The 12,410-nt window shown below is 54.8% G+C and overlaps 5 protein-coding genes across 5 annotated transcripts; 3 read left to right on the plus strand and 2 right to left on the minus strand.

Annotated features, from left to right (window-relative positions):
- Positions 1 to 1,528: 1,528 nt before the first annotated feature.
- J4E83_000403 (uncharacterized protein) lies at positions 1,529 to 3,782 on the plus strand (the record flags this gene model as incomplete). The annotated part of the gene is made up of 2 exons (XM_049327365.1): positions 1,529 to 3,370; positions 3,438 to 3,782. The coding sequence occupies 2 exons, from the start codon at positions 1,529 to 1,531 to the stop codon at positions 3,780 to 3,782; spliced, it is 2,187 nt and encodes a 728-aa protein (XP_049193510.1).
- Positions 3,783 to 4,765: 983 nt separating this feature from the next.
- J4E83_000404 (uncharacterized protein) lies at positions 4,766 to 6,171 on the plus strand (the record flags this gene model as incomplete). Its single annotated transcript, XM_049327366.1, has 3 exons — positions 4,766 to 5,372; positions 5,546 to 5,615; positions 6,030 to 6,171. 3 exons carry the CDS (start codon positions 4,766 to 4,768, stop codon positions 6,169 to 6,171), a joined length of 819 nt encoding a protein of 272 aa, XP_049193511.1.
- Positions 6,172 to 7,177: 1,006 nt separating this feature from the next.
- On the minus strand, positions 7,178 to 7,884 carry J4E83_000405 (uncharacterized protein; the record flags this gene model as incomplete). The annotated part of the gene is made up of 2 exons (XM_049327367.1): positions 7,178 to 7,703; positions 7,760 to 7,884. The coding sequence occupies 2 exons, from the start codon at positions 7,882 to 7,884 to the stop codon at positions 7,178 to 7,180; spliced, it is 651 nt and encodes a 216-aa protein (XP_049193512.1).
- Positions 7,885 to 8,194: 310 nt separating this feature from the next.
- On the minus strand, positions 8,195 to 9,814 carry J4E83_000406 (uncharacterized protein; the record flags this gene model as incomplete). The annotated part of the gene is made up of 2 exons (XM_049327368.1): positions 8,195 to 9,717; positions 9,793 to 9,814. The coding sequence occupies 2 exons, from the start codon at positions 9,812 to 9,814 to the stop codon at positions 8,195 to 8,197; spliced, it is 1,545 nt and encodes a 514-aa protein (XP_049193513.1).
- A 432-nt stretch (positions 9,815 to 10,246) lies between these two features.
- Positions 10,247 to 11,709, plus strand: J4E83_000407 (uncharacterized protein; the record flags this gene model as incomplete). The annotated part of the gene is made up of 3 exons (XM_049327369.1): positions 10,247 to 10,299; positions 10,350 to 11,465; positions 11,517 to 11,709. 3 exons carry the CDS (start codon positions 10,247 to 10,249, stop codon positions 11,707 to 11,709), a joined length of 1,362 nt encoding a protein of 453 aa, XP_049193514.1.
- Between the last annotated feature and the right edge of the window lie 701 nt (positions 11,710 to 12,410).

Consider the following 12,410-nt stretch of genomic DNA (forward strand, 5'->3'; position numbering starts at 1 on the left):
CGCGCCGCAGTTTGGAGCATCGCCATGTTGCGACGTGTAGATGGGGTGGGAAACACGGCCGTTCGCACGCAAACAGTCCATGGGTTCGTTGCGATAGCAATGACATCAGCCCGGCCTCGCTTGAACATGGCACGTGCCCGAGCACGTCGCTGAGGGCCCTGTTCGCGTGGCTTGAGCGTTGCTTGCTTGCTTCTGAGACCAGCAACTGCCTGGCAACGGCTGGCAAATTGCGAACCATCCGAGCCGACGTCGTTTGGCCTCAGATCGAGTGATGGGGGTGGATTTGGCAGCTGCTGGATACGACGCGCCCCCCACGGCTGCTTGCTCGGTCTTGTTGGTGTCAGGCCATGTCTGTTGAGCTGGATGGATAGCAGACAGCGCGCGGCGTGCGTCTCCGAGCGAACAGCGGCTGTGTGCGATATAGCTGCGACAGACAGTGTGCAATAGAGCCGGCTGCTGGTCCACCGTTTCGACCTGTGGCCGTGCCAGGCAAGGCCGTGTTCGCTTGGTGTCGGTCGGGAGATAACGCAGAGAAGGCATCAGCTAATCCCGCCCAGCGCCACCACGATAGTGTAGCTATGGGTGGCAGCTTGTAGCCCCAAGTACCTCGTTCGCCTCGCCGCCGTCGGCCACGCAGCAACGGCGTGTCTTCGCCCCTCAGCAGCTCTCAGCGCTGGCCTCCGCTCCCGTTGGCCTCTCGCCGCAGTAGTCAGAACCGGTTGCTGCCGCTTGGCTGCGTGTGAAAATCCTTGGTGGTGCCCCGGTCTGTTGGGGTGGAGCTAAAAGGCCTTGACCCACCTGTGCATTGGTGGTGCAGCTCCCTGTCGCATCCCTGCGGGCGTCCGAGCGCCAGGCCTCGATTTCGCTTGCATCCTGGTTCAACGATTCCCCAATAGTCGCGGCCCTGCACGTCTTCAGCGCTACCGCCCTCAACACTCTTCTCCATCCCTCCTCCTCAGCACTTCCGGGCCCATCGCAGCTACGAGACCCTTTTAATAGGACTGCTGCAGCCAACAGGTGCTTCTTGGTTTGACACACGGCCCTACCGTCTCCTCACTCCACCGCCGCCTCGCCCACGGTCCCTTCCCCAGCGCTGCATCGTACGAGCGCCGCTGCTGCTTATACGGAAGCCCCGGCCTCGCACCATACTGCATCCTTTCGGTCCTTCGAAAGCCTCGCACTTCTCGAGAGCCTCCCCAGATCGAGCATCTCTGCCAATTCGACGTCATTGCAGCTTTTGCTAGCTGTCAACGCCCGCGTCGCACCCTTCCCTACCCGCTTCCGCCCAGAGCGAGCTTTGCAAGCCGTTCTTTCACCTATATCTGTAAGTCGGCCCACTCGACAGCCTCTCGTGGCCCCCATCACCCGGTGCCTCACGAGATTGTCGCTCCTCCTCGTGGCCGTACACTCGCTGACGCCTCCGGTGCAGACTGCCCGCTATATAATTCTTTTAATGCTCCCGACACTGTGAACGGCCCTCCACCACCACCCGTTCGACTCGCCGCCTCAACCCCACGGAGCCGACCGAATGCCTTACACACCTCCCTCCCAGCGGTCGCCGGCCTCATCAAAGACTAACAGTCCCACCTTGAGCCGGAACCACTCCTACGTCGACCAGCCTCCCCGCTCGCCAGCAACATCGCAACGGCCGTCGCTGCCCCGCTCCGTCTCATCCACCTCATATCTGGCCAAGTCCCGCCGCTCGCCGTCGACGGTAACGGACGACAACACCGCTGCCAATGGCCAACAAGGAAACGGCAGCGTAGACATCAGGTCTGACGCCAGCCGCCAGGGCCCTTCAGCTAACGGTAGCCTCCGCCCGTCTCCTCCTCCTGTGAACGATCTTCTGATTCCCTCAGGTGCGATCACGACTCCTCCTGATTCCTCGGACGATGAAGACCGTGGCCGCAACATTGGCGACCTCCGCGAACTCCAACAGGCACTGCAACACATCGACCAAAAGCGGATACCTTCGCCCACTCGCGAGATAACCGAGAATGTAAAGCAGCAACGGCCGCAGCCTCCCGTCACCCTGGCGCGCACGCTGTCCGCGGAAGCACGCAAGATTGCCCACTCGCGATCCTCCAGTGAGATCATGCTGTCCCAGCACATGATCCACCCCATCAACACAGACACAATCGTCAGCTCATCAGATGGCAGCGATGCCGAGGACGAGGAGCTGCGGATAAAACCGCCGCTACTTCGCAAGAAGTCTGGCGAGCTGGTCAAGCCTGCCCTTCGCCCCCCGTCCCGTCGTCGCCCTTCAAGCATGCCTGGTACTCCCACTTACTCTAAAGCCGTCCACTTCAACGAGGACATAGAGCAAGTCAGGCACTTCCTTCAGGTCGATCGTCCCATCGCTGTCAGCGCTGGCTCTTCGCCTGTCGAGACATACGACAGTGAGAGCGAGTACCCCTTCGGAGAGGACTCGCGGTCCAAGACACCGGAGTGGGACATCAAGCTGATGAACTTCCCTTCGCAAGAGACACACGAGAGGCAAACAGCACCTGTTCGCGTGGAGCGAATCTTCCTGGCGTCTGACCACCAAACCTTGGTGGGCAACATCGCCGTGGCTAACCTGTCTTTCCACAAGTTCGTTGTGGCCCGATTCACACTCGACTACTGGAAGACAACGTCTGAAGTGGTTGCAGAGTTCAACCAGGATGTTCGCAAGAAGCAAAAGGAGGATGGCTACGACCGGTTCAACTTCAACATCAAGTTGGCTGATCAAGCGAACCTCGAGTCCAAGACTCTGCTGCTTTGCGTTCGGTACCAGGTTAACGGCCAGGAGTACTGGGACAACAACAACTCAATGAACTACCAGGTCGACTTCTCCAAGAAGGTCAAGCAGCGCGAGAGCAAGCGCCCGACTGCCAGTCTAGGCGCTGTGCCTCGCAGCCGTCATTCACCTTTGGCACCTCGCCCACGGTCTATGCCTGCTGCCTCCTTCGACGACGACTTTGGCCACGACAACGAGATCAGGTTCCAGTTTGGCAGCGGCCGTGCCATCATTGCCGAATCGCCAAATTCGTCCATCAAGCTCAAGCCCAGGAGCAAGCGCGTAAGCCTGCACACCGCCCAGGCCTCAACCCGGCCGCAAGTTGCCCAGGCTTTCGCATCTCGCTACGACTTCGGTGCCTCATTGACGGCTGCTCTTTCCACCGCCCAAACGGCGCTCGGTGATCGCAGCGGACTCAAGGTGAACACCCAGGGCAAGATGAACAATGGTTACTTCGACCGCCCGGCTCCTACCATCCAGGCGCCTGCCACTACTGCTCCGGTTCCCGGTACTCGACCTGACTCTCTGACACTGGAGAAGCCCGATCTTCAGTCTGCCGAGTACAACGAGTTGATCCAGAAATTCTGCTTTGTACGTTCTCAACCTCCACCTCAGCACCCTGGTAGCATGGCCTAGACGGAAACTGACTCGCATCCAGTTTGGCACTCCCACTGGCAAAACTTCTCCGAATGTCACCACGCCTTCTACGAAGACCGCCCATGGAGACGGAGCTCTGGATTACGTGCTCAACCAAACTACTGGAAGTAATCAGTCTTCGGCAACAAGTAGTCCTCCCTCGCCTGCCATGCCGCTTATGGTCGATGGTGCGAACGACCTTATCCCTTCTCGAAGATCATCACCCTTCATCTCTCATCAAACCTCGCCCGGTCCCCTTACCGGATACTCACCCGAGGATCAATACACCCCTCAGTATCAGTATGGCTACGGCATGCCCAGTGGTGCCTTCAACGAGCGCAGCCAAACTCCTCAGGCTTGCGTTTAAGGTGCCATTACGCTACCTGAACTTGCGGGGCTTTTGCTTTTCCGCGTAACGAATCTCTTTGGACACGAATCACGCTTACGACCTGATTGATCGGACGAGTGGAGCGGACGTTCCTGGTCCGCCGGTTACTGAGCGCTCACGAATCTTCTTCACTACGGTACGAAACGTTGTTGTGGGCCAGCGATTGGCGTTCCTCACGATCTCTTGTTAGAGACGATCGTCGTATTCAGCATAATCCGGACGGCTCCTTTGCAGCATCTTCCTGTCGGCTCTCTTGCATGTCTTTTATACCGGCGCACATTGGGTCTCACTATGGAGTTCCTCGGACATCTTTATCCTTTCCTCATCCTTTCTCATACCATAGATTGGTTGTAATGCTCTATGAGCGTCCCCACTCTGGTTTCGGCGTTTGTTGACGGTCGCTCCTGATCTGTGGGTTCGCAAAAGCTTGTGTTTGTTTTGCATTTTGGAGCGCTTTTTCCAGTATCATTAGGACTCGTTGATCCGATCCTCGTATATATGCGGTAGGGGAGGCAGAGAATGCGAAAACGTCGTTGTCTAAATTGTGTCGCCTGTACCATCACTTGTGCGTTGTAGTATTCGTTCGTGTGCGGCGCTTGGGAATCTGATCGGTTTTTCTTGGTTGGGAAGTCGCGGGTTGGAGGCTTTCGGAAGCTGTGGGCCAGCCACCCTATATACCAGTAAATGCAAAAACATGGCATAAAACACTTACCGCGATTTCACGATGTATCCACCTTGATGTACCCCGTGAGCATGGTCCGTACCGCGAAATTGTGAAGCTATTGGTTCTGGATCGTGACTTCCCCAGCCATGTGACCATGGTCTAAGCTCGCTAGCGTTCCTGGAATCCCGAATTATCTTCCACAACTGCAGCCGAGCGCGTATTCATCCACGACACAACTAAGTTGTGCCCTAACCGAGCCACTTCGTGGTCCCGTGTCCTCCGCCTTTTACGTGGCACAATGTCTTTCTTCGGTAGCAAAAAGGTGCCTCCGCCGCCTCCCGTTGTACCTCCGCCTGTCCCGCGCTCCGGTCCCGAAATCGACGCGACGACGGTGATATCGCTCTTGGCTGTACTCGCTCTCCTCGGTGGCGCTTACGGTGCATCGATAAAAGTCCTACCCAAGACTACCGTCCTCAAAACACGCGTACTTTTCATCTGGCATCTCTTCGATGCTCTGATCCACTTCGTCTTTGAAGGCTCCTTTCTTTACAACTGCTTCTTCGTCACATATTCGTTGCCCACCTCTTTTTCCGCTGCATCACGCAACCACCCTCATATCACTCTCTTTACTCCTCCGGATGTGTATTGGCTAGGCAGGCAGGATCTTCTGTACGGGGCGAACTACGGGACCGGTCCATTCAGTCGACTGTGGCAGGAGTATGCGAAGGCGGATAAGCGATGGGGTGGTACGGATCTAACGGTCGTGGCTCTCGAGATTCTGACTGTGTTCGTGGCTGGGCCTTTGGCATGCTGGATATGCTATCTCCTCACCAAAGACGAGAAGAAGGGTGCGTTGAGGAAGTGGTTTTGGATGATAGTCCTGGCCACAGGGGAGATATACGGAGGTGAGTCACAACACTTTCATTACCACGTTCCTGTGGATACAGAGCATGTGCAAATCCTGGAAGCCATCATAATTGGTGAGGCGAGATGTGGGCCCGGCCCGAGGATTGTTGAGACGAAACAACACTGCGTTGTTGCGAGTATGTGGCTGACACGTGGTTCACCGCTACATTAGGCTGGATGACTTTCGCGCCTGAGTGGCTGACCGGAAGCCCCAATCTCGACACCAGCAACTGGATGTACCTGTAAGTGATGTTTCAGATTCGTGTTGTCTTTCTCAGTCAACACGACTATGTTTTCTTCGACAGTTGGATGAGGCCTGGCTCGCATGTCTGGTCCGCTACATGGCTGCGAACGTCCACTTCATCTTCCTTGTGTAACCCTTCCTCGACTCTGCCCACAAAATATGGGCTTTCACATGCGTTCACGTCTTGTTCCTGGCGTACGGAGGTGATGTGCTGGTCCTGCATATGCGCTGTCGGGCGGATGCGCCGCTCCCGCGGACCCACTTCTCATCTCTCGACCACAACGCGATATCCGCACGAACCACGCCACCAGTATGCCTCAACAAGCCGGCTGTATTATCTTTCTTCCGTTCATTCAGGTTTTCCCATACGGTCTACGTCGAGCAGAACTGGGCTCTGACTAACACGCATCAGCTGGCTTTACCTCGCTTTCTTTAACGGTCTGTGGGTCGTCTTTCCACTCTGGATCTTATACGAGGCATACAAAGCTATGAGCTCAGCCATGTCGCAGGCCGAAATGGTTGACTTGGTCAACTACCTCAAAAAGGATGATTAAACCTTGACTTGCATACCGCAGCAACCCGATATGTATGCACTGAGAGCACACCGACAAGGTCTTACGGCGTGCACATCATGCTTCTCGCGATCGAGCAGTATGCCACGAAATCAACTTGTGGGCGTTCTATTACACATCGTCATTATTTCATACAATCTGAATCTGTAGAATGGACGTTATCTCTACGGACGAATACTACATCTGCTCTTACCCCCGTGCGCTCCACTCTACCGCTCAGACACTGATCGTCAAACTCTCTTTCGCCCTACTGTCAATTGTATCATCCATTGCCAACCCTCCCAAAGTCACGATACACACATCCACATCGCCAACCTAGGATAGGAAGGAAGGAGTCTTAGGTATAAGTAAGAGGTATGGTTTGGGTTCATCTGAGGAGTACAGCGGTAGCGGGGTTCATATGTACAGGAACTAGGGTCAAAATACACCAAGTTCGTACTCATGTCTGCTTCACGGTCGCTGACCATCTATGCTACATTTTTTCGGTTACTTGCCTTGCGCATGACCTCACGTCGGAGGTCAGAGAGGCTACCTTTTGCTGTATGCGATGATGGGCATGAAGGAAGTTGAAGAAAGCAGAATAGCGATTTCTAGAAACGGCTTGGAAAAGAATAGACATTGTGTGGTCTAGCTGGACTACAAAAAACACCTGTCTCTTTGTCAACAACCCCGTTCTTGCTGCTCTTGTCCTGAGATTAGCCATGGGCTAACGGGCTCTCGTGATGTTCTAAATTGACTACTCGAGATGTCAGTGAGATGTTTGCAATACTGATGGAAAGAAAGTGGCTCTTTGGTGTATTATCATCATGTCCCTCATAGTGTTGGTAAGGCATCACGACGATGCTTCAACTTATATTGGCAACCCACCCACCCGACAGTCGCCACCAAGCGTGCCAAAAACATACAAACATGTATTTACATCATTCATTCTGGGTATCATATCATCCTATCTCTCCTCCCCCCTACCCACCGTCCTTTTCCTCCCCCCTCACTTCTTACCCAACCCCTCAAGCACCCTCCTAGCCCCCTCAACAATCAACCCATGCTCAACCGCATGAATCCTCTCCTCCAACGCATCCAGACTCTCTCCTTCCCTCAACTCCACCTCCTGCGTAACAATCGCATCACCAGCATCCACCTCGGCAATAACCTCATGTATCATAACGCCCGTCCGCTTCAGCTCTTCCTCTTGACCCGCCTTCCACGCGCGATCAATCGCATGCGCGCCCGCAAACTCGCCCGGTAGAGCCGGGTGCAGGTTTATTATTTTGATGCCGGCGGCCGCGATGGGCGAGAGGAAGGACGGGGTGACGATGTGCATCCAGCCTGCGCAGACGATGAGGTCGGGACGCGGGTGTTGGCCTTCGAGAATGATTTTGGCTAGTTCCGCATCGTATTCTTCGCGGGCGGTGTCGAGCGCGTTGGGATGCTTGTCTTTGTAGGACTTGAGGTTGTGGTAGGTTGTGGGTATGGAGGCTTTGGCGGCGCGTTCGAGACCGTAGGCTTTTATGCGGCTGGTATGAATCGTTAGTTTAACTGTACAACAAGGCAGATTTCGAGGCGGAAGTACTTGGATATAACGTGGGTTATGCGCGTGTTGGGTAGAGCGCCGGATGCGCATGCGTCGATGAGGGCTTGGAGGTTTGACCCGTTGCCTGAGATCAGGACGGTGAGGTTGTATTGGCGGTCTGGCATCCTGTATTTGGGTGAATCGAAAAATCAACGCGAGTATTCAGTAGGGATATCACTGCGCTGCGTCGATGCGATTCAGCTCAAGGTTCGGATTCCAAAATTTGGGCGTGGGGTAGCTCTGCCCCGCGCGGAGATTAGGTTGCAATCGCCGGTCTAGTGAGAATGGAAGTGCTATTGGGTATACTACCTAAACTATGATCATGAACCAGACCTTTGGACAGGCTTCCGGGCAGCCTACAGTGGAGATGCGCTAATCATCCCCGATCTCTCCTGCGCTTACTCAAACACCCTGACACGAGGAAAGACATCACCTTCACGACCGCATCCTCTTTGAACTGGCCACTGATACTTCATCCATGTCTTCCCACTCGTCATCCTCGTCGTCATCAACGACAACCGCCCTCTTCCGCTTGCTTCTCGCGCCGACTGCGGGCATGGACGCTTCATCGGCCACGAGACTCTGGCGCTTCTCCAGCCCTTCAAGACGTTCTTCAAACTCCTCCTGCTGTGAATCGACTGCAGACTCCAGCTTCTCTACACGTTCAGCGACATCTTCCATCTGCTCTAGCGCGTCTGCATTCTGGCTGTAGATACGGTGCTTCAGCGCCAACCGCCAGAAGTAGTATCTCCGATCGTTTTCGTTGCTGGACTTTGCTTTTCTCGTGATTCGCGCCCGGTTTCGATTGTTTGGTGGGATGGTCGACAACAAGTGGAGCTCGATCATCCTGTAAAATTGTCTGCTCACAATCTTGGTTTCCACCCGAAGTGCTTCAAGGTCTTTACCGTTGCCAAGGATCTGGTCCCGCGGAATTGGTGAGTCCTTCCTTAGGGATTCAGGAGACAAATTGGAAGCAATTGACAGTTCCTGGAAGGCGGGCAATGTACGAAGATAGGTGATGTCGCTGTAATCCCGCATGGCATCGAAAGCTTCGCTCGGATCTTCAACTGGTATCTCGAAGATGAAGGGCTTGCTCACCAACTCCTGGAAGATGGTGTCGTACAAGCGGCTTCCGAGCGATTGACCTTGGTATGGGGGGATAATGAGAAACTGGGAGATGCGCTCCCTTGATGGCGTTTCGAGGAGGTCGAGCTTATTGGTGAAGAGGAACGTCTCGGGGTCTTGCGTCAAACGAGGTGGCGTATATTTGCCCGCAGTGCCGTCGTTGCTATCGGCGGGTGATGGCAGTTGCTTTGTGGCACGAGCGATCTCGAACGTAGGAAAGACCCAGGCGCGATATGACGTGGAGAAGCCGGCGAATGTGTAAGGAGAAAGTTGTGAATCTGACAAGGGCGTCACGTCGTATAGAAGGTATAGCGTCCATCGGTCGAGCGTCTCTTCGTCATCCAAACCGTCTATTGTCGCGCCCTCGATGAACAGCAGTGTCAGGATTCTCATGTTCAACCAGATGCGCCTAGCATCGGGATCCGTCATGGAGGCCTTCCATATCTCGTACTGTTTGCCGTATAGGCTGAAGGTCTTCATACATTCGCCCGGTGGTTTCCAGTCTGAAGACGCAGCACCGGCAGCATCGTCGATCGACTCGGGGAGGAACTCGCGAAACAGCTCTGGTGATAGATCGATCTGATTCAAGTCTGGGGAGATCTTCTTGAGGTCGAGTTCCTGATCGAATGAGATCTTCAGATTCGGCTTGAGGTCGTTTGCGCGGAAGTCGAGCTCGATGCTGGGGTTCTTGTACCCCGCGATGGTCTCGTTCTCTTCGATGACAGTGTATGTGTAGCTGGGGTGGAAGGAATCGTCGTAGATGCGTTCGGGGCCGTCCGCGTTGGACGTGCGGTAGAGGTTGATGTGGAAGCAATCATTCGAGTTGGTGACCCCTTCATGGTGTTAGCAAAGTATACGCTGACGCTGCTCTTGCTACGCCTTCGCGCAGATCCCGTTGCGCAACTTACACTCGTCCAAATCGAGCTGCATGATGACGGCGTTTGTGCGGTACCGTGTAATCTGAAATGTGCGCTTGATTGACGCGGAGTATCTTCGCGACGTGGGTGGGGCGGTGGCAGTCGCGTGTAGCAACTAGATGATGGACGAGCAGCGCGCAAAGTGAAGGGAGCAGCTAGCGCGACGGGAGACGCGTTTTAGCGCAGCCCTACGTCGTCGCTCCCGCCCCTGCTCCCAAGCCTCAAGAAAGTTGCGCTATACGACCAACTTGTCCACATCAGCCTCACAACACGCCAGCCCTCACCGCCAACACCACCACCACCCCGACTACCCTGCGACGGCCGACTCCTCGCGGCATGGATAGCGTCGATTGAACGTCTTACCACCCTTTTCCCTTTTCTGTGTACCGGGCGCATCTTTTCTTCGTAAATCCGCTTAGGGGACGACTCTACGCACGCTGCAATCATGTGGGACGGCCTGTTTATGCTGCTCGCCTTGAGCACGGTTATGGGTATTGCGTGCGTCTCTGGTCTCTACAATGTACACGAGCGGATTCTAACATGCACAGCTCCTTCCTTGCCGGCATCCTCCCGCTCTCCTTTAACCTCTCCACCCGCCAATTGCGCATCATCACTCTCCTCGGCACTGGAGTGCTAGTAGGCACCTCCCTGATTGTTATCATACCCGAAGGCATCGAGACCATGTACAGCGCTGGAAGCAAGGCGCATGCGCACAGTGCGCGGAGTGTTCAACCTACCATCCCCTCGGTCGTGAGCCTGCAAAAAGAGATACCTCACCCACCCAAGTTCCCGACTTGGAAGAGAGCAGATGATGTCGCCACGAACTCGCTCACTGGAGGAGCGGTCAAGGCGCCGGGCGCCGTCGACATGACTAGCGACAAAGCTGCCATCGATATGCAGTTGAAGAAGATCAAGGACAGCAAGGAGAAGGAGAAGCCTGCGGAGGATGCTCACCCGCAAAAAGGTGGAGACGACGACTCGACAGAAGGCCACAAAGAGGGACACACTCGCGTGCACGCACCGGAAGACGACGAACCAGCCCATGGGCATGCTGAAGCTGGCCACGAAGACGGGCCCAGCCCACATGCATACATCGGCGTTGCACTGATACTAGGTTACATTCTCATGTTCCTGGTCGAACATCTGCCAGAAGCCCTGGCTTCCGCGAAACCAAAGTACCAGCCAATGCACATTTCGTTATCAAACCTGGCACGTGGGCCGCACAACTCATCTTCATTGAGTCTCAACGGCATGGGCATGCAGAGCGCTGCAGTGACGCCTCTCGCAACGCCTGGTCTGCCTCCCCCACCTACAAAAAAGACACCAGCAGCCACAATCGGTCTCATTGTTCACGCATGCGCCGACGGAATCGCGCTAGGTGCCTCTTCTACAGCCGAGTCCACATCTCTGTCGCTCGTCATCTTCTTCGCCATCATGCTGCACAAGGCCCCTGCAGCATTTGGTCTCACTTCTGTTCTTCTCAAACAAGGGCTTTCAAAACGAAAGGCGCGGACACATCTCGCTTTCTTCAGTTTAGCAGCGCCAGCAGGCGCTTTGGCTACTTGGACCATCGTACACATGTTCGGACGCAACCACCTGGGTGGTGATGAAGGCTTGACATGGGCGACTGGCTGGGTATTGTGCTTCTCTGGTGGAACATTTTTGTAAGTCCACAGATCCGCCCTACCGCTTTCTGATTTACTGACCTGACGCAGGTATGTCGCCATGCACTCCATGTCTGAAGCCACAGCCTCTCAACACCCGCACGAAGACCCCACCGCGAACGGTTACATGGACGCATATCCCGGTAACAGCAACATGTCCAAGGGCGACATAAGTATCGTCATGATTGGCATGCTACTCCCGCTTATCACGCAAATAGGACACGCACACTCACACGGCCATTAGAAGGAGAAGGATATGGGTTGCATATTGTGGCGTTCCACACAGGCTGGTTTCGCACCAAGCTATCTTACTTGTTTTAGAGCGATGTTGTCGAATTAGTTTTACGTACCGTTCTGGAATGATACCAAATCTTGATCACACCACATCCTATGCATTTGATAGTCGGGTTCTAGTCTGGCTAGCGCTTAATCAAAATGCTCACGTAGTCTCCATATCAAGATCGCCATGCTCGTGCACCTGCCTCCCCCGCCTTTGCACCAACCACCCTGTTCTTGATCCTTTCAGGCGCGCCGGCCCCACCCCGCCTCATTCCATACATCCACCTCGCCCTCCTGTAATTCACAAGTGGCCGTCTCGAGACTTTACAAGCAAGTGTTTCCCTTGTTCAATCTAGTCTTGATGCACTGCTCCCCTTTCCACCCAGCTTCTGCTATGACGAATCGTTCAGTCGTAGCAAGCAAGTTCGAGAAGGCGCTGTATGAGATGGACGTAGTTACACCAAGGACAGAAATCGTTTCGAGGGCGAAGATGTATTGTTGGATGTAGAAGCGTTGGGAATGCTGTATTTGGCCGTCATCTGTGAGGATCGTGCGCCGCTATAGCGCCATGGGTGAGTTGTGCTAGCGATATTCATGATGCGGGTCAAGGTCCATGGAGGTCGAAAGGAGCCCGGGTTGTGTGGTCTTTTGTAGCGATTGCGTCGA

This window comes from Alternaria metachromatica (genome assembly GCF_023757995.1).
Source record: "Alternaria metachromatica strain BMP 0045 chromosome Unknown scaffold_1, whole genome shotgun sequence".
Taxonomy (NCBI): Eukaryota; Fungi; Ascomycota; class Dothideomycetes; order Pleosporales; family Pleosporaceae; genus Alternaria; species Alternaria metachromatica.